Below are 27,710 nucleotides of genomic sequence, written 5' to 3'. Positions count from 1 at the left end.
CTCCTCGCCGCTGATTGGCCACCGGAACTGTAGCTCAGGAGAGGCACACAGGTGGCCAATCACCGGCGAGGAGGTGGAGCTTGGAGAGGAGGAGCCGAGCGGCAGCCGCGTAGATCTAAGAAGATCGAGGGAACTGCAGGAGTAAGTGAAGAGGAGAGCGGCCAGAGAAGGAAGACAGCTGACAGGTAAGTGAGAGAGCGAGCCCAGGCTGGAGCAGGGGTCAGCAAGGTAAGTATCATTGGTGTCAGTGGGAGGAATAGTGCCCCATCATTTGTGTCACTAATACCAACAATGGGGCACTATTCCTCCCCCCACTGACACCAATGATGGGGCACTATTTCCTCCCCCCCCCGCACTGACACCAATGATGGGGCACTATTCCTCCCCCCCACTGACACCAACGATGGGGCACTATTCCCCCCCCCACTGACACCAACGATGGGGCACTATTCCCCCCCCCACTGACACCAACGATGGGGCACTATTCCCCCCCCCCACTGACACCAACGATGGGGCACTATTCCTCCCCCCACCGACACCAACGATGGGGCACTATTCCCCCCCCTGACCCCAAAGATGGGGAACTATTTCCCCCTCCACCACACTGACATCAATGATGGGGCACTATTCCTCCCACTGACACCAATGATGGGGCACTATTCCTCCCACTGACACCAATGATGGGGCACTATTCCCCCCACTGACACCAATGATGGGGCACTATTCCCCCCACTGACACCAATGATGGGGCACTATTCCCCCCACTGACACCAATGATGGGGCACTATTCCCCCCACTGACACCAATGATGGGGCACTATTCCCCCCACTGACACCAATGATGGGGCACTATTCCCCCCACTGACACCAATGATGGGGCTCTATTCCCCCCACTGACACCAATGATGGGGCACTATTCCCCCCACTGACACCAATGATGGGGCTCTATTCCCCCCACTGACACCAATGATGGGGCACTATTCCCCCCACTGACACCAATGATGGGGCACTATTCCCCCCACTGACACCAATGATGGGGCACTATTCCCCCCACTGACACCAATGATGGGGCACTATTCCCCCCACTGACACCAATGATGGGGCACTATTCCCCCCACTGACACCAATGATGGGGCACTATTCCCCTCACTGACACCAATGATGGGGCACTATTCCCCTCACTGACACCAATGATGGGGCACTATTCCCCCCACTGACACCAATGATGGGGCACTATTCCTCCCACTGACACCAATGATGGGGCACTATTCCTCCCACTGACACCAATGATGGGGCACTATTCCTCCCACTGACACCAATGATGGGGCACTATTCCTCCCACTGACACCAATGATGGGGCACTATTCCTCCCACTGACACCAATGATGGGGCACTATTCCTCCCACTGACACCAAGGATGGGGCACTATTCCCCCCACTGACACCAACGATGGGGCACTATTCCCCCCACTGACACCAACGATGGGGCACTATTCCCCCCACTGACACCAACGATGGGGCACTATTCCCCCCACTGACACCAACGATGGGGCACTATTCCCCCCACTGACACCAACGATGGGGCACTATTCCCCCCACTGACACCAACGATGGGGCACTATTCCTCCCACTGACACCAACGATGGGGCACTATTCCTCCCACTGACACCAACGATGGGGCACTATTCCCCCCACTGACACCAACGATGGGGCACTATTCCCCCCACTGACACCAACGATGGGGCACTATTCCCCCCACTGACACCAACGATGGGGCACTATTCCCCCCACTGACACCAACGATGGGGCACTATTCCCCCCACTGACACCAACGATGGGGCACTATTCCCCCCACTGACACCAACGATGGGGCACTATTCCCCCTACTGACACCAACGATGGGGCACTATTCCCCCCACTGACACCAACGATGGGGCACTATTCCCCCCACTGACACCAACGATGGGGCACTATTCATCCCACTGACATCAGTGATGGGGCACTACTCCTTCCACTGACACCAATGATGTGGCACTATTCCTCCCACTGCAAAATTACAGTTATGAAGTAGCAACGAAAATAATTTTATGGTTGGGGGTCACCACAACATGAGGAACTGTATTAAGGGGTCGCGGCATTAGAAAGGTTGAGAACCACTGCTGTAGATGGATTTTAATATCCGTTTAATATATCCGTTTATAGGTTTTATTACCTTATAATATCTGGTTGTTTGTTACTATCGCATTCTTTTTAAATTACTACTAGTTTGGGATGTTATACGAGCGGTATTGTGTTACCATAATGCCATTTCTGATTGGCTGCAATTAGTCTGCAATGCAGACTGTGTGTGTGATATATAGTTGTGTAGAGACGTCTATCATCCATTCCGCCCCGTGAGGACGTCGGATGACAAAACTAGTAGGGCGGGGCTTCTTTTGGATGTGACATCAGGAGGCTCCTCGTAGACTGTCGGCTGTGATATCGTGGTGAGCAAGGCTCGTCCCTGCTTTCTTGAGGCTGTCATTGCTGGTGTTGGCTAGACACCCTGTTTATGAGTGCATTTCTGACGTTTTAATAAAACATTTTGGTTTTAAACGTACTGCACCATGATTTCCTTTTTTGATTCCCCGAACATGATCTATGGTATGAAGATGTGATGACTACCTGCTGTTAAGGCTATTCCATATTGTGCTGATTGGCTGCTTGCAGTATATTGCTCCCAGTTTGGATTACTACTGCTGATCATCGCTCCCAGAGCAACCGCTATCTTTGCTGATTTATAATCTGGTCAGCATGGAGCTCTGGTGAGTATACCCATTCCATTCAGTGGTGGATTTTTTTTGCACAGTGTTTGATTTATACAAGATTTCAGAACTGTTTAATTACTTTGTGATGGTCGATGGACTTTTATATAATATTTTTTTATCACGGACATCATTATTTTAAACTAATAATTTTTGTATTTACTTATATTTAGCGCACTCTTTGATTTATTCACATTTTTACATTTTTTGGTTAGGAGTGCAGCTTTTGTTCTATTTAGTTTGTGGTGCTTTTTTTCTCTATTTCTTATATTGTCCCTCAATCCAGTAGTGTCCTCACCGCAGCTGGGTTCGCCGGCCTTCCTCGCTCCCCGGTATCTTCAGTGTGAGCACCCAGCTGTGACAGCTTGCAGCTTCATAGCTGGGTGTCCACTGCGCACACGAGTAGCACTGCACTTTGTGAATGGTCCCGTAGTCTTCTGGGACCTGTCACTTGGCCCAGAAGACTACAAGGAGGGAGGACAACTTCCACTACCAATCACCTAGGCGATTGCAGCGGAGGTGGTAGCAGGTACCTGTCAATTTCGGGTGCCTGCTCCCCAAAGGTGCCAATGCTTAATGAGGAGTGGTGGACGAAGTCTTAAGGTGGAACTTTCCCTTTTGGGTGGAGCTCTGCTTTAAGGGAGATTCACTTTATATTCAATGGTGCCCTTCTAATCAACACCGCACAGTCCGATTTTGGAAAAGGTTGCTAGTGGACTTCAGTGCGATTTCAGCACCATAGACTTCTATGTTATCTCACAGAAGTTGCATCAGCAGAGATAGGAAGTATTCCTATGCAACTTTGTTGGATTAAGTGGTTTTATCTTAACCCTTACTTCTCCTCCCTGGTCATCCTTCATCCATCAATTTGATACAGCTGAGATTTTGGCGCCTTCCTTTGATCGATTGACCCTTTCATTGATCCTTCCTTTGATCAATTGATCTTAACTTCGATCAATCGACTTTGATTCCTTTAATCAATTGAGCCTTTCTTTGAACGATCAATTGATCCTTCCTTCGATCGACCCTTCCTTCAATCGACGGACCTATCCTCCAATCGATTGACTCTTCCTTCGATCGATCAACCATTCCTTTCTATTGATAAACCCTTCCTTCAATGGATTGTTCTATTCTTTCTTCAATCAACCCTTCCTTTGATCGTTCGACCCTTTCATCGATTGGTCGACCCTTCCTTCCATTGATTGTTCCACTCTTTCTTCAATCGATCATTCAATTCTTCCTTTGATTAATCTTACAATCCTTCCTTTGAACAATCATTTGATCCTTCCTTGGATCGATCCTTACATCGATCTATCGATCCTTACTACGATTGATCCTTACTTCAATCAAATGATCGATTGAAGGATCGATTGATCAAAGGAAGAATCGATTGAAGGATTGATTGATCAAAGGAAGAATCAATTGAAGGAAGAAAGGATCAAAACCACTTCAGTGTAAACCTAACCTTCAAGTCCCTGTTCACACCAGGTGCGACTTGTCATGCAACTTGACAGATCAAAGTCACATGACAAGTTGCACCCTATTTGCCACTATGGAACTGTCAGATCGGTGCGACTTTGAAAAACGATCCTGCGCTATTTTTGTGCGATATCATGTGCGACTTGCATTGATATCTGTGTATGAAGCTGCACATAAAGTTGTACTGATTGGTGGCTTTGAAATTGCCGCACCCCGGTATGAACCGGGGCTTAGACAGTAAGGAGAGATGATGGTTAAAAAAAAAGCACTGATCCAACAAAGTTGCAAAAAAATGCTTCTTAGCTATGCTGATGACTTCTGTGAGATAACATAGAAGTTTATGGGGATGAAATTGCACTGAAGTTGGAATATAATGTGATTTCCCTTGTCATGCCATTCTATAAACCTGGGCTTAAGAACTTCTAAAGTTGCACTGAACTCGCATCAAAGTGGAATGAATATTCACACTGGAAAAAGCATGAAAATGGCTTTAGAAAAGTAGAAAATGAAATGAGGAAATCGCAATGCTAACATGACAAAAACGCATCCAAAACTCATAATGTGTTACATTTAACACAATACAGGAATAACAAATGTAATTTTTCATGCAGAGCACTGTGGAAAGTAATCTTACTGTTCTGGTGACAAGATTTCTTTAACTCTTGATGATTACAGTATACAGGCGTACCTCAGTTTACAAACACCTTGGTTAACGTAATTTTTGGTTTACGAATGAAAATCCATTGAAAATAATGCCTCGGTTTACGTTTTTTTACAAATTTTTTTTGCAATATGATGTGTATGTCAGTGCTGATTTTTAAATGTAATTGCTGGCTTTTTTTTTCTTCACTATACCTTAAAGAATTAGCTGTTCTTTTCGCCGGAGTTAAAGGAAACTTTGTTTCTTTTAAGAAACCAAAAGGAAACATTGTTTCTTTTAACTTGGGGAAATAAACTAAAAGGAAACTTTCTTTCTTTTAGCTGGGGGTAAAGTGACAGCTGAATCTCTGAGCTATAGTGAAGAAAAAAAAAAAAGCGGTAATTACATTTAAAAACCAGCGCCATAATAAATAAAAAAACGGCATGGGGTCCCTCCTCCCATCCATACCAAGCCCTTAAGGTCTGGTATGGAGTTTGAGGGGATCTACCACACAAAAACTAAAAAAATGGCTTGGGGGTCCCCAAAATCCATACCAGCCCAGCAGGTTAGGAAAGGGGAAGAAATGAGCGAGCGCCCCTCCTGACCTATACCAGGCCACATGCCCTCAACATGGGGGCTGCTTTGGGGCAGGGGGGGCTCCCTCCCATTCACAAAAAAAAAAAAAGTGTAGTGTGAAAACAGACAGGATACGGTCTTTGACAAGTCCTTTATTAAAAGAAAAAAAAATAAAAGAATGTCCTCTGCAGTAGATCCATCGTCAATCAGGATGTCCGCTGATGCTGCTGACCCGAAAAAATTATTTAAAAAAAAAGGCTCTACTCCCGACGATGGCCCTCGGCCGTCTGCCTGCTCCGATGGTTTGACAGTCCTTAAATATGTAAGGGGTGGGTCCCCCATCGACATCACGCATATGACCCCACCCTATGTTGAGGGCATGTGGCCTGGTATGGTTCAGGAGGATGGGGGGGGCGCGTGTTTGCCCCCTCCTGACCTGCGGGGTTGCATGCTCAAATAAGGGTCTGGTATGGATTTTGGGGGGGACCCCCACGCCATTTTCTTTTTAAATGTGGTGTGGGAGTTCCCCTCAAAATCCATACCAGACCCGAAGGGCTTGGTATGGATAGGAGGGGGGACCCCACACTGGTTTTTAATTTTTTTAAATTGCCGGCCATTCTTTTACATTCAGCTGTCAGTGGGGAATCCCGCTGACAGCTGAAACATAAACACATGGTTGTCACTACTAAAATACTGTATGACTTGATAAAATAACTCATGTGGTATTTTAGTAGCGGTTTACTTATTTCTAACCTTAATTGGTTTTCAATGCATTCCTATGGGAAATGTTTCAGTTTTGTAAACAGAGGTATGCCTGTACAGGACAAAGAGGACTTCGATCTCCCTAATGCCGACAGCAATAAAACCCTGACAGGTGTTCTAGTCCTACTTTGCTCTATCTGAAACTAAAAACCACCCTTGCCTCTATTTACTCTTTAATATGTACACCCTCTGAGGGTTTCTGTAGAATTCCAATCACTGAATAAAATGTTTGGCCGTTCGGAGCTGTCAGGAGTCGTATTGGAGGCCCCTTATCCAGAAAGTTGACCATGTTTGTATCAGCGTCTCTATACACCATTCAGAATGCACAGAACAGTGTGTAGGAATAAAGTTAGTGAAAAAAAAGAGCTCAGTTTATCATCTGATTGGCCAACAGCTTCCACAGCAGCCTCGTCGTCCTGCGGACATCATGTGATCTGTACGTGGGCCTTTCGACGTACGGACGATCCTTTTACGGCTGCGCACGCCGGTTCTTTACGCACGCGGGATCAGTAGCCTAGTGCCTTCTGATCGTTTCGGAGTGTTTGGCGACGCAAGTTACAGGACGGACGATATCAGTGAGCTGATCCCCTACCTGGGAACCTGATTCAGCCGCTCTGATACTTCCACACAGCCGGTACCATGCCGAAGAATAAAGGTGAGCCCTGGGAGACCGTGGCTGGGTCCTGTGTAGAGGGAGGGCGGATAAAGGCCGCCTCGGCCTCTCCGTATATCTACTGTGGGGGAGGGGAGCCCTGGGCTGTGCTATCGGATAGTAAGCAGAGGACCGTATGTGTGTGGCCAGCATCGCGCTCATAGGCATAGATAACCCCATAGACTTTAACAGGACAGTGCAACCCCCAATGCTAATGGAACTGAAAGGAGTGCCCATAGAGAATAATGGAAACTAAAAATAAACTCCTTTGCAGGCAAAGCTGAGAAACCCAGCAATTTACCCCAGGTGACCCCTCCAAGAAGAGTAGCAGATTGTGAAATTAAAATAATTAGGGATTCTAGCGCTTTTCTATGGAATGCCCATGCAGTATAATGTGAAGCGATTTGATATCAGAACCATTAGACATGAAATCCTTAGCAGACATACGCTCCAAATTCAGTGGTGATGTTTAAAAATGAGATTATGCGGGATTGTCATTGTTTTCTATGGAGAGACAAAGGTGAATGACAAGGAAATGTTCACAGAATCTAATGGGAAGCAAAATAGAAACTAATTTCCTGGCAAATCTGAGAAATGTAGCAATTTGCCTTTTACCACAGATGATCCCCAAGTAGGGTAGCAGATTGCAAAATTGAAATTATTTGAGATTATGGCTGTTTTCTATGGAATGATGACTGAGACGTAGCACTGCCCGTAATGTATAATGGGAAGAAAAATGTGACCTGGAGTCAACCATTAGACATATCAAATCCTTAGCAGACATGCTCTCCAAATTCAGTGGTGATGTTTAAGTGCTCATGTACACGGGGCGTTTGGGAAAACTCTTTTGAACGATGGAAACTAATGGAAAACATAGGTTAAAAACCGTTAGTTTAGCCGTGTTTGCATACCACGTTTTATAGAATCTTTTTTTTTTTTTTAAAAGATAACCTCAGGAGACCCTCCCAAATGCACTGAAAAAACAGTAAAAAATTAACTATTTCAGACATATTGAGAGCAGAAGCAGAGAGATCAGTATGTGTTGAGATGACCTGTCTTTTCTGGTTGTATTGACTATGGATCTCATCATGAGCATAATGCAGCGTGTTCTACCATTTTTTTGCTTCACGCGAAAGCTGCAACTGACTGTGCTGGTGTACTAGGTCCATTTGAATACAAGGAAAACGCTTTGCATGCATTTCTGATGATGAAAAAAGGCTCTGGACAGCATCTGGACATGCAACAGTTAAAATCCACCTCTAAACGTGGTTAACCGCGTTTACAAGCGCTTGGCGTTTGAAACGCCGGTAAAATCTACTCCTGAACGCAGGTTTGGTGCGTTCAGACTGTAAACTTAACTGCCAGTGAACGACTGTGTACATGGACACATAGGAAACATTAGGGAGAGGTCAGGGGCTGCTGAAAAAAAATGCAAAAATGCTCCTAAATGTGAGTTTATCAGCTGCAGTGTACATGAGCCCTAAACAGGATTATCATTGTTTTCTATGGAATGACAGAAGGGAATGCCCATAGAATATAATGGGAGGCAGAATATGAATTTTATTTTCAGACAAATATGAGAAACAGAGAAATTTCACCTTTCCCACAAGTGTTCCCCAAGTAGAGTAGCAGATTGCAAAATTGAAATTATTTGGAATTATAGCTGTTTCTGTGCAATGATAAAAGCAAATGACAAAAGAGAATGCCCATAGAGTATAATGGGAAGCAAAATGTGACCTGCAGTCACATCAAATAATTCCTTAGGCTACATACCGTACTTTTCGCTCCATAAGACACGCCTAGATTTTAGAGCAGGAAAACAAGAAAAAAAAATATTCTGAACCAATGGACTGCAGACACAGTACAGGGGATGACCAAAGAATGCAAACACAGCACGGGGGCTGACCCAGAGACTGCGGACACAGCACGGGGGCTGACCCAGAGACTGCGGACACAGCACGGGGGCTGACCCAGAGACTGCGGACACAGCACGGGGGCTGACCCAGAGACTGCGGACACAGCACGGGGGCTGACCCAGAGACTGCGGACACAGCACGGGGGCTGACCCAGAGACTTCGGACCTTTGGGGAGGGAGGGGTGTCATGTGTCCCAGAAGACGCCAGACCATTCACAAAGCGCAGCGCGTCTCGCACATGCTGTCACAGCCGGGTGCTCACACTAAAGGTGCCGGCGCCGGAAGACTGTACAGCGCTGGACTGAGGAACAAGAAAGGTCCTGCAGCAGAGAAGAGCCAAGCGGCCGGCCCGGCATTCTGACACGGCAGCGGAAATACTGGACCGGCCGCTCCATATGACGCACTGATATTTTCCCCCCTTTTTTGGGGGGAAAAAGTTTCTCCTGTTTCTTTTGTTTGCTTTTTGTTCCATACCAATACAAAACTCCAAAAATGGACTGGAAAAAATTATTGGCACCTTCTCAAAATAAGAAATTTAATTCCAAGTTTATGATGCTCCTGTGATTTGTAATTAAACTCGCCTGTATCAGTTAACAGGTGCTGACAATTTAGAAATCATTTTGGCAAACAGTTAAAATGGTGAACATTTGACTCAACCTTTCTTTTGTCTGTGTGCCATGTGGAGTAGAGAGAAAGCAGCAAAGAATTGTTTTAAGATTTGAGAACAATTGTGGGAAAGCATGAACAATCTCAAGGTTTAAAAGTCCATCTCCAGAAATATTAATGTTTGTGTCTGCTGTGCACAACATTGTCCAGATGTTTCCAGCCCATGGCACTGTAGCTAATCTCCCTGGATGAAATAAAAAAATTGAGCAAAGATTGCAAGGTGGTTTGGTGGCTAAAGAACCTCGATCAACTTCCAGAAAGTATCAAGCTGACCTTCAGGCACAGAGTATAACTGAATGAAAAGGGACGCTATAGTAGGGGACCCAGGAGGACCCCACTGCTGACACAGAAACATAAAAAAACAGATTTGGGTTTGCCAAAACTTACCTGAGGAAGCCAAAATCCTTTTGGGAGAATGTGCTGTGGACAGATGAAACGGAATTACAGCTTTTTGGTAAAGCCCATCATTCTACTGTTTTCAGAAAAACAATGAGGCCTTTAAAGAAAAGCATACAGTCAGACATGGTGGAGGTTCACTGATGTTTTGGGGTTGTATTGGTGCTTCAGGCACTGGACCGAGTGCATGGCATTATGAAATTTGAAGACTAACAAAGATTTCTGGGGTGCAGTGTAGGGCCCAGTGTCAGAAAGTTGGGTCTCCATCCGAGGTCATGGGTCTTACAGCAGGACAGTGACCCAAAGCATGTGTCAAAAAGCACCCAGAACTGGTTTCAGACAAAGCACTGGAAAGTACTGAATCGGCCAGCAATGAGTCCAGATCTCAGTCCCATAGAGCACCTGTTGAGAGATCTCCAAACAGCAGTTGGGAAAAGGAACCCTTCCAGCCTGAGAGACCTGGAGCAGTTGACGTTAGATGAGTGGTCCAAAATTCCAGTAGAGAGGCGCAAGAAACTTCTTGATGGTTGCAGGAAGCGATTGATTTCAGTTGGTTGTTTGTTTTTGTTTTTTTGTTTGTTTAATCCAAGGGGTGTGCTTCCAAATATTAAATTGAGGATGCCAATAGTTTTGTCTAGTCCTTTTTGGGGGTTTTGCATGAAATATCTGTTATGGGCGTTTTTGTTTCTCCATTTCTTCTTCCTTTTTTTTTTTTTTTCCTTTTTTTTGTGTCATACAGATACAAACAAAAAGTAACAGAATGGCTAAACATTTGTAATTGCAACAATTTTCTGGTGGAAGTGGTGCATTATCTGACAAGCAGATCAGATATCAAACCTTTATTTTAACACACGTGAGAACTAAAATTCAACCACTTGAAGGTTTTAACCCCCTTAATGATCAGGCCATTTTTTGCCATGCAGCACTGCTAATTTAACGAGCGAGAGTGTGTGTTGAGCTTTGGTTTGAGATGCATACCCTAATGTTGTGTATTAGTAACGTGCACTATATCACAGCAGTGCGGAGTGGTTGTAGTTCAACTCCATTCACCTTGAGGTATACCTCCAGCTGTGGCAACAGCATGTGTATACCCCCAGCTGTTTATGCAGCTGAAGGGAGAGCAGTTGGGGGTGGTAAAAGCAGCTCAATTGCGTGGTGTTACTGCCCTCCAACTTCACTTGGTTCACATCTGTGTGGCTGTGTGTAGGGCAAGCCCATTCCTTTCAGTGGGCTGCCTTACCTGCAGAAATGCAGGAAGTCATCCCTGACCTTGGTTTTAAAATTGCACCATACCAAAAACACCCTGCATTTGCCAATGTATGGGGTACCCCCAAAGAGCAAAGCATTTGCGTGTCAGGAATGAGCGCAATTTTTTTGCATGCATTCCGCAACACACAATACCGTGAACCAAACCTTGGACAGGGGTGCCTTGTGACTGAAAATGCTTTTCAAGGGCACCCTGACTGGAAAAGGGACGAGAAACACTGGTTTTGGGGATCTCCTTCCAACCCCAGTCCCAGAAACTCACCAACAAAGACATGATACATCTATACCAGGGGTACTGAATTAAAATTCACAGAGGTCCTGTTGGCAACATTTTCTTCCTGCAGAGGTCTGGGGTTACTCAGGTCTTTCACATCACAGCCCCTAATTAATGTCCACAGCCCCCTGTACATCACAACTGCCTCTCACTTTAGAGCCCCCCCCCCCCAACATTGCAGACCCTTCACATCACAGCCCCCGATATCACGGCTCCCTCCTCTCACATCACAGCCCCCCCCCCCCCCCCCATATTCTTCCCCATACTGTAACTCAACATTGTGGAGAGCAGGAGCCAAGGCAGGGTGGACTCCTGTTCTGTATGTACTCGCAGGAGCTGCTATCGTTGCCACTGCTGTTGAAGTCACAGCAGGAAGGAGGGCGGGAGGAATGGAAGGAAGGACTCCTCTTCTGAATGTATCAACCTTCCGCCACTGCTGAACTCCGAGGAGGGCAGGAGGCACAGAAGATCTCCACTGAGTGTGTGAGCTGCCGAACTCTTCTTGTTAAAAGGGGAGTAACCCACTTGTTAATATGAAAGGTTGGCTCCCCCTGTATACCTGCAGCGCCTCCTGCTCTCCTCCCTGCCCTGAGTTCAGCAGCGACAGCAAGCCAGTACATTCCTCCTGCCCTCTTCCTTGCTGTGACTTCCAACAGCAGCGCCGACTACAGTGGTGGCAGGCAAGTGCATACAGAATAGGAGTCCACCCTGCCTTTCATCCCGGTTTCAAACAGCGGGAGGAGAGGAGTCTACTCAGGCTGCTAAATGGTGTGGCACGGTCCGGACGGGACTGTCACCTGGTCTGCCATTTAGTGATGCCTGATCTATACAAACATGACTGCTTTTAACCCTTTGACTCTTTTTTTCTTTTAAAAAAAAAAAAATGTTGGTGTCAGAAGTGCTCGATGTTGGACATACTGTGTTTTAACTTATGTGCACTGAGTGTGTCAACATTTTATGTCTTTCTTTGCAGGTAAGGGAGGTAAAAATCGAAGGCGTGGTAAGAATGAAAATGAGTCTGAAAAGAGAGAACTGGTGTTTAAAGAAGATGGGCAAGGTAAGGACCATTGTATTTCTTTTGAAAATTAGGAGCCTGGAACGGCATATATTGAATCAAATTGCTGCTGGCTCTTAGATTTTGGAAAAAGAATGCAGTTTAAGAATAATCTCTTTTATACATTGAGTCGACTGATATGCTGTATATTTTGAAGTGAAATTGCTTGCGTTGAAGGTTGGGTGTACAAGGTAATTGCGGGGACTAGAGGAGTGGATCCTGGGGTCGATTTCTTTATTAGCAATTATATACGGCCTTAATATTTTGTTTTTCACTGGGAGTACTATTGATATAACAGTGGTAGTTTTGTGCATTTACATAACTTTTTTTTTTTTTTTTTTTTTACAGCTCATTGATACCACAATGCATGCCTTAACCCTTTGTCATGTTGACTTGCAATTCAGGTGGTTTTGCATCTTTTAAGGTTCGGGCCCCTTATTTCACACACCAGAATCCATTGTGCTTGCCCCATTAATACAGAATGTGGGTGGAAATGGGCCTTCTAGAATATAGTTTAAGTCCGTTAATCTTTCCCGATTTAGAAACAATAGGAGAAATTATATCTGTTATGAACATACGTTGTATTTTTAATGTGTTTTTTAAAATGCATCTTCTGTTTCACTTTGTCTCTTTAAAAAAACAATTTGTATATTACACGGTTAACTCTTGCTATTTTACAAAATGAAATGCTTTACTTGATAATGTCTCCTCAGAATATGCACAAGTGATCAAGATGTTGGGAAATGGTAGACTGGAAGCTATGTGTTTTGATGGAGTGAAGAGACTATGTCACATTAGAGGAAAACTGAGGAAAAAGGTAGGCATCATTTTAAATAATCCATGATATTAACAGATTCTGTCAAAGACTTTGCTTCATTTTATAAGCATCTGTGCCACATACACGACACATTTATGTTATCGGGACCGTACTTAAAAACCATAAGTCTTTGACCTATAGTTTTTGAAACAGGAGGGGCCCTTAGCAGTATGTATTTTAATTTATAGTGACCATCCCATGAACACAAATAGGGTGACCCTGAGAGACCCTGTCAGCAACTTACATTGCAGGTAAAAGCACATAATTTTCTAGCATTAAAAAATGCTTACTGAAAGTGTCATTTCCACAAAATATTTTTTCCCTAATCCTCTTCCAGGACAACTTGCTTGAGATGATTTGCTCTGCCTTCAAGAGGAAATGCAAACTAGTACATAGAAGCCTTTCTCTCCCCTTCATCCTCAGTTTTTGTGTTTCCAACCAGCCAGGAATACACTTTGCAGTGTTTCGTTCTATTTTCCTCCTGGCTCTGGTAACTGTTGTCCATGGACCACCCTATAGGTGACTGGGACCCAATATGACTGTGTTCTTACTGGGAGGAGATGTTTCTGCTGTTTGTCTTCTGGCAATCTAAGAAAAAGGAAATTAACTTTGTCCGGATTTCAGTTTTTAAAAAAACCTGGCATGGATACTCTCTCACCTAGTCTGTTAGTCTCATCTTTGGTAAAATAGTATTGACTACATTTGAAGCATGCAGTACTGAGGGTGGTGGGGGGTTGCTTGGGGTCTCTCCTCTGTAGAAGAATGGCTTTCTGAACATAAACGGATATATTGAAGTGGTAAACATTAAAGCAAACATTTTATTGTAGCTCAGCAATTCTTAGATGTGATAGTTGTTTCCTTTTCTTGGCTTTCTTTTGTTTTCTTCAACAAAATAAGCTCTCGCAGTTGTAGAGGTGAGACAGGCCATTTAACACTAGATTGGAGTGCAAAAAGTGATCAGATTTCAAGTAAAACCTTAATCTTAAACCTTATTTGGCTGCTTTGTGGGATTGCCCTGTTCACTACTGTAAGGACACTAGTCCTTTTGCTCGGCACCTTGTTGGGGTTCTCTGTGGTAGTGCCGATGTTGGAGATTCGGTCCTGCTCCTTCCTTTCTGTTCTGCTGGAGGGCTCTTCAGGGACACAGGCAGTAGTGGGTGGAAGCAGGAGTCGTTTGTAACAATAATGCGGCTGCGGAGAGGTGAATTAGAAAGATTGTCAGTGGGAGCTCAATGAAATGAGTCCTCTCATGCTGCTGTTGGCTGCTGTTCACTCTTGGAAGCTGGTAAAAGTCCCACATCAAATCCTCCAGAGGGCAATAAGGTCACTATTGAAGCTACCACTGCTAATGAAGGTTGTCAGGACCTGGAGTTTTGTTGGTTGGGGTTGTAATAGTATAGGGTGTTGCTTTGTACTGTGTGCGGTTTGCAAGAATTTTTTGCACATCAAAGGAGGCGAGGGGGGGCTAGAGTAGCTTCCAAAAACGCACTAAAGAAAACAAGAATTCGGAAGAGATGGTATTGGTGTCCACTGGGTCCATGTCTCTGTGACCAAAAGGTGTGTGAAGCGGTGATATTGAAAGATTGAGGTCTTTACTGCTTTTGCCACCCTTATTGTAATCTGGTCATTTTGGTATAGAAATGTTGTACTGATTCAATATGTAGAAGTGCTTGTTTGAGCTGGCCTCTGACAGTTTTAACCATATTATGTCACTTCTCTGTTTTTCTGGTGTATATTTTACTCGTATAGTTGGCTTCTATAGTGGGTTGTGCTAGATTTTCATATTGCAAATTGGAATAGGTGTTTTATTGACACTTAGAAATGAGCAAAACCTGCAGGTGCATCACAAAAGATTAGAATATCAAAAAAATAATTTATTTACGTAATTCAATTCAAAAAGTGAAACTCTTGTATTAGTTTCGTCACCCACAGTGATATATTTCAAACATTTTATTTCAATTTTGATTATGGCTTACAGCTAGTGAAAACCCAAAATTCAGTATCTTAGAAAATTTGAATATTGTGAAAAAGTTCAATATTGTAGACTCATGGTGTCACACTCTAATCAGCTCATTTAAATAAAAACATCTGTAAAGGTTTCCTGAGCCTTTAAATCAGATCTCCAAACTTTTCAAACAAAGGGGCCATTTATGCTGTCCTTCAGACTTCAGGAGGGCCAGATTAGGACCAACGAGGATAGAAAATGTCCTGGCCCCAGCATCAGTGAGAATAAACATGGCCGCAGGGTTGGTGGTCAGCAGGAGGAGTAGTGCCCCATCATTGGTATTAGTGGGAAGAATAGTGTGCCATCATTGGTTTGAATGGCAGAAGTACTGCCCCATTGTTGGTCTCAGTGGGAGGAATAGTGCCCCAAGGGTCAGGTAAAGGGTAGCAAAGGGCCACATCTGGTCCTCGGGACGCAGTTTGGAGACCCCTGCTTTAAATGGTCTGTCTGGTTCAGTATGGTTACACAATCATGGGGAGGACTGCTGACTTGACAATTGTCCAGAAGACAGTCATTGACACCCTTCACAAGGAGGGTATGTCACAAAAGGTCATTGCTAAAGAAGCTGGCCGTTCAGGGTGCTGTATCCAAGCATATTAATGGAAAGTTTAGTGGAAGGAAAAAGTGTGCTAGAAAAAGGTGCACAAGCAACAGGGATAACCACAGCCTTGAGACGATTGTGACGCAAACGCCATTCAAGAATTTGGGGGAGACTCACAAGGAGTGGAGTACGGTTGGTGTCAGTGCTTCAAGAGCCACAACACACAGACGTATCCAGGACATGGGCTACAACTGTCATTTAGAAATCAAGGTCCCAAAGTATGAGTGAAGAGTGGAGCGGCACAGTATCCAAGTTGCATGAGGTTCAGTGTGACGTTTTCAGTCAGTGATAATTTGGAGAGTGATGTCATCTGCTGGTGTTGGTCCACTATGTTTTATTAAGTCCCAAGTCAGCACAGCCCTCTACCAGGAAAATATAGGGCACTTTATGCTTCCCTCTGCTGACCAGCTTTTTGGAGACGCTGATTTAATTTTCCAGCAGGACTTTGAACCTGCCCACGCTTACAAAAGTACCAATACCTGGTTTAATGATCATTGTATCACTGTGTTTGATTGGCCAGCAAACTCGCCTGACCTAAACCCCATAGAAAATATGTGGGGTATTTTCAAGAGGAAGATGAGACACCAGACTCAATGCAGAATAGCTGAAGGCCATTATCAAAGCAACCTGAGCTGCTGTAACACCTCAGCAGTGCCACAGGCTGATCGCCTTCATGCCATGATGCATTTATGCAGTAATTCATGCGGAAGGAGCCCCGAGTATTGAGTGCATACTATACTGTGCATGACCTTACTTTTCAGCAAGCCAACATTTCTGTATTAATCTTTTATATTGGTCTTATGTAATCTAATTTTTAGTTTTTTTCAGGTTTTTACCAAAACATATTCAAGCTATAGTTATATAATGGACATGGGCTGAAAGTGCGCACACTCAGGTTTAATTTGAGGATATGTACATCCAAATTGGAGGAAGGGTTTAGGAATTACAGCTCTTAAGAGTAGCCATCCCCCTTTGTTCAAGGGACTAAAAGTAATTGGACAATTGAATCAAAAGCTGTTTCATGGCCAGGTGTGGGCTATTCCTTTATTTCTTCATCAATTAAGCAGGTAAAAGGTCTGGAGTTTATTCTAAGTGTGGTATTTGCATTTGGACTTTATTGCTGTGAACCTACATCACGTGTTCAAAGGAGCTGTCCATGCAAGTGAAACAGGCCATTGTAAGGCTTCAAAAACAAAACAAATCCATCAGAGAGATGACAGCAACATTAGGAGTGGTCAAATCAACAGTTTTGGTACATTTTGAGGAAAGAACGCACTGGTGAGCTCAGCAACCTAAAAAGATATGGATGTCCATGGAAGACAACGGGTGGATGAACACAGGATCCTCTCTATGGTAAATAAAAACCCATTCACAACATCCAGACAAGTGAAGGACACTCTCCAAGGGGGGGGTGTATCGCCAAAGTCTACAATCAAGAGGATACTTCACGAGAGCAAATAAAGAGGGTTCACCACAAGGTGCACACCATTTATAATGTATTAAAGGTAGTTATTAAGAGGTTGTCAAATGAATTATCATGTCACCCAATATTTGGTTTCCATTCAGTAGCCAAAAGAGGCATTCAAAAAAAGGGGATTTGTGAAAAGAAATTCACAGAAAAAGCGGCTACATTATGAACAGAACGTGACACTCAGAAAAATTTCCAAAAATTATGCTTTATTACACATATATAAATATGACATATGGGCATTCGCCCTGGTTTACCATCACCTCAGTATGAGACAATACACACAGACCTAAAACCATATAAAAATGACACCAAGACCGGTCTAAATGCATGTGCAACAGAAAAAATGACTGCAGGAGTCTAATGTCCCTGTTGCACAGACACATAGGTGAACACTTCCCAAAAGAGGTGTATCCAAAAATTATACCATAGGCATACCATAATATTGAATATTTTAAATAGAACAATACCCTTATGGTGAATCCCAATAAGGGAATCCAAAAATTGTACTATGGATATAAATATCACATGTATGCAATGCAGCAAGCACAATATGCGTCAAAAAGAGAACAACAAGCCTCAGGCCTGTATGGAGGGAGACATAATTGTCAAATATATGATGCAATACATTCCTGTGCCGGCACAAGTGGTTGGGGCCCATTCATCTGTAATATAAACAACTGTATCCTAGAGCTCTTGAATGAAAATATGCCCCATTTATTCCCAGGGTGGAAGAAAAGATGCAAAAAGCAGCACTCTGCTTGAAAATGGTATCTTCACCACTATATGTGGACTACACACCACCTTTCGTAGGGAAAACAGGACATATCCCAAAAGATCTTCTGCCTGTTGAGATATATGTGGTATATCCTGTATCCTATACAAAGCACCATGATGTCCCCATCCTGTAGTGAGACAAATGATATGTGGGAAGTCACTGACAGAGTTAACACTCAATAAGATATATAGATCACAGAGGACCATATATCTAATGTCCTGTAACAGTCCACTCACCACCTGTGCTGTGGGTATTAGGAATGAAAGAGATGTCCTTCATGGGTACTGCCATACACGGCCACAGAGGCCTAGGAACCACCGCTGACATCCGCCGATATACCGCGGGTTCCAGCCCCTTCTTGGCGCTTGTGCTGCTCACACTTGCCTCATGGCATGTGAAGATGGCTTCCTCCTTATGGGTCAGCGTGCGTTCCACCTAATGCGCATGACCGGAAGTGACGTATCTGACGTATGACGTCAACGCGTTTCGCCGATGGGCGTATCTCACTCAGCTTCGTCAGGACCAAAAACAAAACAAATCCATCAGAGAGATGACAGCAACATTAGGAGTGGTCAAATCAACAGTTTTGGTACATTTTGAGGAAAGAACGCACTGGTGAGCTCAGCAACCTAAAAAGATATGGATGTCCATGGAAAACAACGGGTGGATGAACACAGGATCCTCTCTATGGTAAATAAAAACCCATTCACAACATCCAGACAAGTGAAGGACACTCTCCAAGGGGGGGGTGTATCGCCAAAGTCTACAATCGAGGATACTTCACGAGAGCAAATAAAGAGGGTTCACCACAAGGTGCACACCATTTATAAGCCTGAAAAATAGAAAAGCTAGATTAGACTCAAAAAAACATCTAAAGCCAGACCAGTTCTGGAAAAGCATTCTTTGGATGGATGAAACTAATATTAATCTGTACCAGAATGGCCAGAAAGAAAAAAAAGTGTGAAGAAGGCTTGGAAAAGCTCATGATCCAAAGTACACAACGTCGTCTGTAAAACATGGTGGATGCAGTGTGATGGCATGGGCATGCATGGCTTCCAGTGGCACTGGGTCATTGGTGTTTATTGATGATGTGACAGAAGCAGCTGGATGAATTCTGCAGGGTTTAGAGAGATACTGTCAGCCCAGATTCAGCCAAATGCAGCAAAGTTGATTGGATGGCGCTTCACAGTACTAATAGACAATGATCCAAAACACACTGCAAAAGCAACCCAGGAGCTTTTGAAAGAAAAATGGAATATTCAGCAATGGCCAAGTTCATCACCTGATCGCAACCCCATTGAGCATGCATTTCACTTGCTGAAGGCAAAACTAAAGGCAGAAAGACCCTCAAACAAAGAACTAAAGATAGCTGCAGTTAGAGCCTGGCAAAGCATCAAAAAGGAGGAAACCCAGTCTTTGGTAATGTCCATGGGTTCCAGACTTCAGGCAGTCATTGCCAGTAAAGGATTCTCAACAAAATAATACAAATGAACATATTGTATTCAACTGTCAAATTGCTTTTGGTCCCTTGAAAAAGGGGAGATGGCTACTCTTGAGAGCTGTAATTCCTAAACCCTTTCTCCAATTTGGATGTACATACCCTCAAATTAAACAGTGTACACTTGCAGTCCATATACATTATATAACTATAGCGTTAATATGTTTTGGTAAATACCTAAAAGAAACTAAAATTGTGCCTATGTCCAAAAATATATGGACCTAACTGTATATATGGGAACTATAAACAAGTCAGTCTAAGATTGATAGTATGTAAACTTTTGGAGGGGAGAAGGGACCATATTCAAAAATTTGCTGAGGAAGAGAATATCATTAGTAGTAATCAGCACGGCTTTACAAAGGATCGTTCTTGCCAAACCAGTCTGTTAACATTCTATGAGGAAGTGAGCTGCCATCTAAAGGGAGGCCAGTGAATGTGGTGTATCTGGATTTTGCAAAAGTGTTCACACAGTCCCCCGTAGACGCTTAATTTACAAATTGAGGTCTGCAGGACCATATGATTTGTACATGGATAGATAACTTGTTACAGGGGCATGTACAAAGGGTGGTTATAAATGGCATGTACTCTGATTGGACTGGAGTAGTAAATGGGGTACCCCAAAGCTCTGTACTGGGACCAATTCTGTTTAATCATCATTGATCTAGCGATTGGTATAAATAGCTTAATCTCAGTGTTTGCTGTGAGGTTATTGCCCTACTTAGTTTTGTATCACCTGCAAAGTACAGAAACTCTACAAGACCTCAATAAAATTAAGGGGTGGGCAGATACATGGCAAATGAATTTTAATGTTGCAAAATGTAAATAATAATGCACTTGGGGGCTAAAAATATGAATGCAAGTTGCATGCTAGGGGGGAAAACCTCTGGGGGAGTCCAGAATGGAAAAAGATCTGTGGGTACTAGTAGATGACAAGACTTGGCAATGGTATGCAATGGCAAGCTGCAACAAGCAAAGCTAGCAGATTATTGGCATGCATTAAAAAGAGAATTTACTCAAAAGATAAAACTCTAATCCTGCCACTTTATAAAACTCTGGTTAGGCCACAGCTGGAGTATGCCATCCAGTTCTGGTCACCAGTCCTGGGGGACGATGTGCTGGAGCTGGAGAGCGTCCAGAGAAGGGCAACAAAGTTAATAAGGGGACTGGAGGACATCTGTTATGAGAAATGACTACAAACATTAAACCTGTTCTCCCTGGAGAAAAGACGCTTAAGGGGAGATATGATAGCGATTGTAAAAATACCTCAATGGTGATGCTGGCATAAGGAACAAACTATTCAGTCTCAGGGAATATAAGACGCAGGGCTACTCAAAGAATTTGGAAGAGAAGTGGTTTAACTTAAACTGCTTAGGGGGGTTTTCACTGTCAGAGCATTAAGGATGTGGAACTCACTTCCACAATCAGTGCCAGCTGGAAGTATTCATAGTTTCAAACAATTCTTGGATGGGTTTCCTAGAGCACACAGTATACAGGGATGAGTTTTTTAACATGAACACACACACACACGTTGGACTTGTGCCTTCAACCTTACCAACTATGTAAATAAAGTACAGCATCTAGACACATATGTGGATTTAGTGCATGCTGCACCATTTTTAGGATGCATACAAAACACTTTTGAAAAATCTGAGATCCTGTAATTCATAGAGACTGGCTTAGACAAAGTGCTTTGTGATTATAATACAGTTTTAGGTCAGTAAATATGAAATAGGAGTTTATAACTCGATTTTGATGAAACTGTGAAAATTGAATGTACACCAAAGTCTATATCAACTTGCACTTAAACCTTTGTTGCTTAACATATTAAGGTGCTCCTAAAATCATTCCTAAACCCCTATTAATAAATGCTAAATCTTCCTTTTCTTGATTGAGTATTCTTCTAAAAGAGGTCAAATCAAGTATTTAGCTCTTAAAGCCTGAGGTGAGGTAAGGGGTGCTTTCTAAATTGTAGTAGAACTCAGGGGCTTTATTGCCACCTTATCTTTTTTACAGTCAGAAACGGCCATGAATGAAATTTTAAACAAGCTCATGGCTAATTTTTGGTTTTTAACTCCTTCGCACTTCATCTGAATTATTGTGTAAAAACATTTTTTTTTTCTTCCATTAGGTGTGGATTAACACATCCGATATTATACTGGTGGGCTTACGAGACTATCAAGTAAGTACTTTACACATTCCATTTGGTGTGCAGTGTATTAAACTGTATATTGAAATAAAAATCCTAACAATTCTTCTTAAAAAGTACTCGACCATTTCTACTGTGAGAGCTTTTATTTACTTTTTCCAGACTTGCTAAAATGCACATTTTAGGCCCAGAAAGTGTGTGGGGATAAACAAACCTATTTTCTGATTATAAAATACAAAAGATGAAGTTACGCCAAGAAAATAGAACCTAAGCACGCCAAGCCTTAGAAGTGTGCACATTTCTCAAACGGTGCATATTATGTTAATGAAAATCGCTAGGGTTGCACCGATACCGGTATCGGTGCCAAAAACTGTTACTATAGATACTAAACATTTGCAGGAGCACTCGTATTCTGATACCTGAAACGATACCTTTTGCAGTGCCTTTTGAGCCCATACAAAATGAATGGGCTCAAATTGCACTGCAAAGAATCTGACAGCTGGGATACCTCCTGTTGTTAGAATACAAAAGCTCTGCAGGAGGGATTGCCCCCATCAACACCGAATATATTGATGAGGTAATCTAGCAGATTTCTTTTGTGCAACCCTTGGTTGCAGGAAAGAAAATTTGACTTCATTCTTAAGCAGGCCATACGTTAAGCAAACATTCTATGTGCATACTTACACCAGACAGTGTATCAAATAAGAGGATAAATATTCGCAGAATGATTAGCAATATCACTTCTGTCTCTCAAAAATAATTTTCTTAAAAGGACAATGGTACTTAAAGTAGATTGCTTCTGCTCTTCCTAGAAAATGCTAGTTCTCTAGCAGGCCTAAAAAATGTTGCAGTTCATATTTTGTTCCAAATGAAAGACTGTTGAAAGTAATATCAGAGACAGCCAAGACATCTGGGAATTTTAGAGGGTGGCTGAACTCAGACCTAAATACCCATCCAAAATATTTACATATTTGATATCATCATGAACTCTAGAGTGGGATCAAGAACTCTAGGGCCACCATTCACAGTTACAGTGGAACTAAAGTTTTGGCTGTAAGAAAAATAAGCAGACTGGCTTTTGCAAGTCTCTTCTGCAGTAAAATGCCCCTACCTGCTTGCTGTCTTTTTCTGGCCTCAGCTGGCATGCGCAGCTCGGCTTACAGCGCTGTGCCGGTCTCTGAATGCTAGTATGACTGGCTGCTGCACATGTGCACGAGTGATGCCATCCTGGGCCAGCCGTTGAAGAGCTCTGTGACCATTGGATAGGCAAGTATTCACTCTTTAGTTATGCTTTAACTCTAAAATGATGAACTATAATGGCTTTGCCTTTGGGCACCCATATATGGATTACTGATACCTTTGCGGTGCGATCTGAGCCCATTCGAAAATAGATTCATATGGGTACAGTGTTGCATGACTGCGCAATTGTTCAAAGTGCCACAGCAGTGAAAGCTGAAAATTGACCTGGGCAGGAAGGGGGTAAAAGTGCCTGGTATTGAAGTGGTTTAACAGAGGGTTAAAAAATCTAGGTTTTAGCCTGTCGAGGTGTACTGTCTGAAGTAGTTTTGAATTACAAAAAAAGGTCTCCCTCCCCCACACTGGGCACACTAGACATGTACCGCAACATGATCTTTTTTTGAACCTATCACAGCTGCTTTTTCATTTCGGGTTGAACATAAAAGTTGCACTCCTCCACCCAGCATTTCATTAACTAAACTTTCTTCACACTTTAACCAGAAATGTTTAATTGCATCCTTCAGCCTATAAGGGCCAGGTCAAACTTGGCCATTCTGCACCTGTCAACACCTTGACAGTGGCAGATTTGGGTTCAACTGCTTCCTAATAGACATTGCTCCCTTGCTGACCAAAATGCTATGCAATTGAGTCACTGGTAAGTTGTCAGAATTGCTCATACAACATTAATAGTTGTACAGTACCTGTGTGTTATTTTACTGGCTGTCTTTTCTTACCAGGACAACAAAGCAGATGTCATTCTAAAGTATAATGCAGATGAAGCAAGAAGTCTTAAGGCCTATGGTGAACTTCCAGAGCATGGTAATAGCAGCCACAGTACAACTGACCATTGTTATATGTTGGTAGTTTGATGGCTGTTCTGCAATAAGCTTTTTTTATTTATTTATTTTTATTTTTTTTAGCTAAAATCAATGAAACAGACACATTTGGTCCTGGTGATGATGATGAAATCCAGTTTGATGACATTGGAGATGATGATGAAGACATTGATGATGTAAGCGCTTATTCTGTAATGTGACAGTGTTTTCAGGTGTGATTCGTTGTAACAATTAAGTACTGCAGCAGGGTCCATGATTCATCAGCCTCTGACTAGCATGTAATATTGCTGGGAAGGAGGAGAAAAACACTGAATGTTGGTATCCAGTAGCAATATTTTCAAAATGTTTCTCTTGGAGAGATTCAGCCCTCTGGTGACAGTTGAAATATCCCCCAGGGACAAAATAATGAACACAGAAGTTCTAGATCCTCCTCACTTTGTACTTCAGGTAGAAAGGAGCAGGTGACTCGCCTTTTTGTATCACCGCTGGATCAATCTGTGTTGTGAAGAGTCCATAGCCCTGTTTTTAAGCTGCAGCTTCATATTCTTGTAACAGACTCGGGGATTTGCCTTCACTGATGTTGGTGGAGCAACAGTATGGCAAGAATGTGTGCATCTGTTGAGGTCTGCAGTACAGTGACCCTGTTGCTTTGCCCTGCAACTATATTCACTTTATGTGTTGCAGCACATTAACATGCTCCTATAAATTTGCAAGATGACCTTTTATTGTGATTCCTGAAATTACACATAGTTCAACCCTCAAGTATTGAATAAATTACGCTTAAGAGCCACTGTTTGATGGAACCATTTTTTTTATTGCTGTTTGTTTGTTTTTTTTCTTTGTAGATTTAACCAGAGAAGTTTATTCCATTCCAATTGCTGCAGATTGTTCTGGATTTGATGTTTGATTTTGAGTGAAGTCCTCCCGTTGAGACCATATTCTCCCAGCACTCAAGAAAAAAATATTTTCACAATTTTTTTAAGTATTTATATTCTTTCAGTAGAGGTCATTCATTCTGGATTAATTGGAACACCTGATCATTAAAATATTCTATGGTAATGTACAGCCTTTCAGTTTGGCAAGCCTTGTGTACATGAGTTTTAAATCCTATTGTAACCATCATTTGCTATTTGATTCCTATGAAAACATTAAAGTTAAGTTGGAAGATGCATCCTCACTCTCCATTGGACTCTGCAGTGTTACCAATCTCAGTCCAGGCAGTGACCCAAAGCTTATGTTTTTAACTCATAACTAGTTTTATACACTTACCGAAGAGACTAGTCCTATCTTGCTTCATATTCTTTCAGTTCTGGGCTTGAATTTTAATGCCACTTTACAAACCGCTGCAGCAGTGAAGTGATAAGGCCTACATACTGACTTTCCCTTTCATTTATCTGCTTATTTTTTTATTAAAATATCAGATTGTATTTTTGTTTTCAGTAAATGCCTAGCCATATGTTTTTGGTTTTGTTTTTTTGTTTAAGAGCTGTATAAATATTTTTTACTATACAGAATCTACTTGTATTATGCAGGAATTGCACACCAATAAGGGCAATGGGGGTAATATTTTTCACCTATGGAGTTTACTGTGTGCTGCTTGCTTTCTAAAATGCATGTGCACCACATTTGCAAGCTTGGGAGCCTCATCCAAATCAGTTTGAGTTCAAGGAATTGGTAAACATTTCTTGAGAATGGACTAGTCTGTGGCAACACTAGTTTTGGACCTATTGACCTATGAAGTGCTTGATGCTGGTGGTATTCAGGAAGATGTGCTGTTGCTGAAAGGGAGTTGAGCTCCACATATGGAGCCCTCGTGCTTCAAGTTGACATTTCTCTAAAGCAGACAAAGTAATTTCTAATGTATTTATGAATGGGAAATTCTATGAAAATTTAAAGGTTGTCCATGGCAACCATTTTCAAATCAGCACTTGAAATCTGGTTGCTTTAAGTGCTTTTATTTTAATCATTCTTTGGGAAAATACTTTTGCACCAGATAAATTTTGAAATTTTAGATTTCTTGTAGCAGAATTATTCCTAATACTATTTTTGGAGAAAATGTTTGCAAATGTTTTCCAGTTGATTAGATCAGCCAAAATTCTATTCTGCAGAACATTACAGAATGAAAGTGGTGATGGCTGCAAAACCCAACATTTTTCCTCCAGTTCTCAAAACCTTAGTAATAGTGTTTCCTATGATGTTTCTCATGTTTTCTTCATTCAAAGGTTAAAGTGTTTAATAATTATGGTCTTGTACAGTGTTGTTTTGGCATCCCATGGAGGGATGGGTAGGGCATACTTTTAAATGTTATAGAGCATGTGACAGTGGTATGTACACGGCTCAACACACCTGCTTGTAATAAGCTGCCACTGTGGAAAACCTGGACTGTCGATGGTCCCTGGGAGCTTGAGTTAGGAACACTAATTGAAGCCTTATCAATACTTTTGTATAGAGCCAAAAAAACAGTATGTAATACCAGACAAAACTAACATGGTTTTTGTTTCATTAAAGGGAAACTAGAGTATATTTTAGTATAGTAAATGTGATTACACCTTTTTAGACCTATTTACCTGAAAGCGATTTGACGCAACTTAAAGTGGAGTTCCAGTCAAATTCGAACAAAGCCTAAAATCTACTCTCACTCCCATTCTAAGACTATTCTATCTATAAAAAAAGTCTATACTTATCTATTCTGAAGTTGCTCTGGTCCAGTCACATGATCTCTCCAGCTTTAGTGTACAGGGGAGAACAACAACGGCTGCAGGGTCTAGGTCAGGGGTAGGCAACCTGCGGCTCTCCTGCTGTTGCAGGACTAAAAGTTCCATCGTGCCTCTGCAAGTCATAGCTGTAATTGTCAGTTTTGTAATGTTGCAATGCCTCATGGGAGATGTAGTTCCACAACAGCTAGAGAGCCGCAGATTGCCTAACCCTGGTCTAGGTGATGACATCACCCATGGGCCTACTATGGTGCATCTGTTTGCTGTCCCTCCTCTACATTGAAGTTGGCACTCGAACCCAATCATGTGACTGGACTGGAGCGACAGAATAGGTAAGTATAGGCATCTTTCTTTTAACAGGGTAGCTAGATGAGGGTGGGAGTAGGTTTAGGCTTAGTTAGAATTAGACTAGAATTCTATTAACATCCTTGATCAGCTACTGAGAAAACCAGACTGATATACTTGCCCAGAGAGGCATAAAGCAAAGCATAATCATTCCAGTTAGCAGTATAGTCTGTGTTTGCAGTGTGCCATTGAGGCTGCCCCAATATACTTAATACACACATAGTTTATTTATATAAATCTGGTCATATCAGTTTATGTATATATATATATTTTTATTAAAAATGCTAACTCCCTTTCAGCTATGGTGAGCACTGGATATTTGCCTCAGCCCCCTCTGCTTTCCCTTGGATGTGCAAGCTTGTTTTGGCTGCATAATATTGTATAGTATGTGAATTGAATATTGTGTACAGATGGATATAAGTGAAACTTATAAGGGCCTATGTTTCAGACATATTCAAAAATGTTCTAATGGAAAGATACCATGCAACTTCTGAATGGAAAAATGTCATTTACATGCATAATAAAGATTTGTGCATACATTTTAGTTTATTTTTTGTGAACAATAAATTTACTTTGTATATGAGGGGTTTGTATATTTAACAGGATTTTTATGACATCTGTTCACAATTGTACATGTGGTGAGCGGGTGTTAAAATTTTGCCATAAATCTAGTGTGCCTTTGTGACATGAGGATGTTCTGTAGCCTAGCAGGTGAGAACCAAGGTAGGGCTGATAACATTGGTTTGGATTTCGGTGCAGCAGAGGTACTAGGTTTGAAACCCAA

General features: G+C 42.5%; 1 protein-coding gene across 1 annotated transcript; it reads left to right on the top strand.

Moving 5' to 3' along the window:
• The first annotated feature begins 6,715 nt into the window (after positions 1–6,715).
• On the top strand, positions 6,716–27,465 carry EIF1AX (eukaryotic translation initiation factor 1A X-linked). Its single transcript, XM_089683930.1, has 7 exons — positions 6,716–6,914; positions 12,402–12,485; positions 13,196–13,299; positions 21,778–21,828; positions 23,769–23,850; positions 23,952–24,043; positions 24,713–27,465. Exons 1-7 carry the CDS (start codon positions 6,899–6,901, stop codon positions 24,716–24,718), a joined length of 435 nt encoding a protein of 144 aa, XP_089540056.1. The 5' UTR covers positions 6,716–6,898; the 3' UTR covers positions 24,719–27,465.
• The last annotated feature ends 245 nt before the right edge of the window (positions 27,466–27,710 follow it).

This window comes from Staurois parvus, unplaced genomic scaffold, assembly GCF_062004578.1.
Source record: "Staurois parvus isolate SC_StPar_1 unplaced genomic scaffold, SC_StPar_1.0 ptg000327l, whole genome shotgun sequence".
Classification (NCBI taxonomy): Eukaryota; Metazoa; Chordata; class Amphibia; order Anura; family Ranidae; genus Staurois; species Staurois parvus.
This window is presented reverse-complemented; position numbering and strand designations above follow the sequence as displayed.

What these genes read in the sequence shown, in the direction of transcription:
- EIF1AX (XM_089683930.1), top strand. An exon ending in GTTTAAAGAAGATGGGCAAG is followed by an intron (nt 12,486 to 13,195) that starts GTAAGGACCATT and finishes ATGTCTCCTCAG; the next exon opens with AATATGCACAAGTGATCAAG. An exon ending in GAGGAAAACTGAGGAAAAAG is followed by an intron (nt 13,300 to 21,777) that starts GTAGGCATCATT and finishes TTCTTCCATTAG; the next exon opens with GTGTGGATTAACACATCCGA.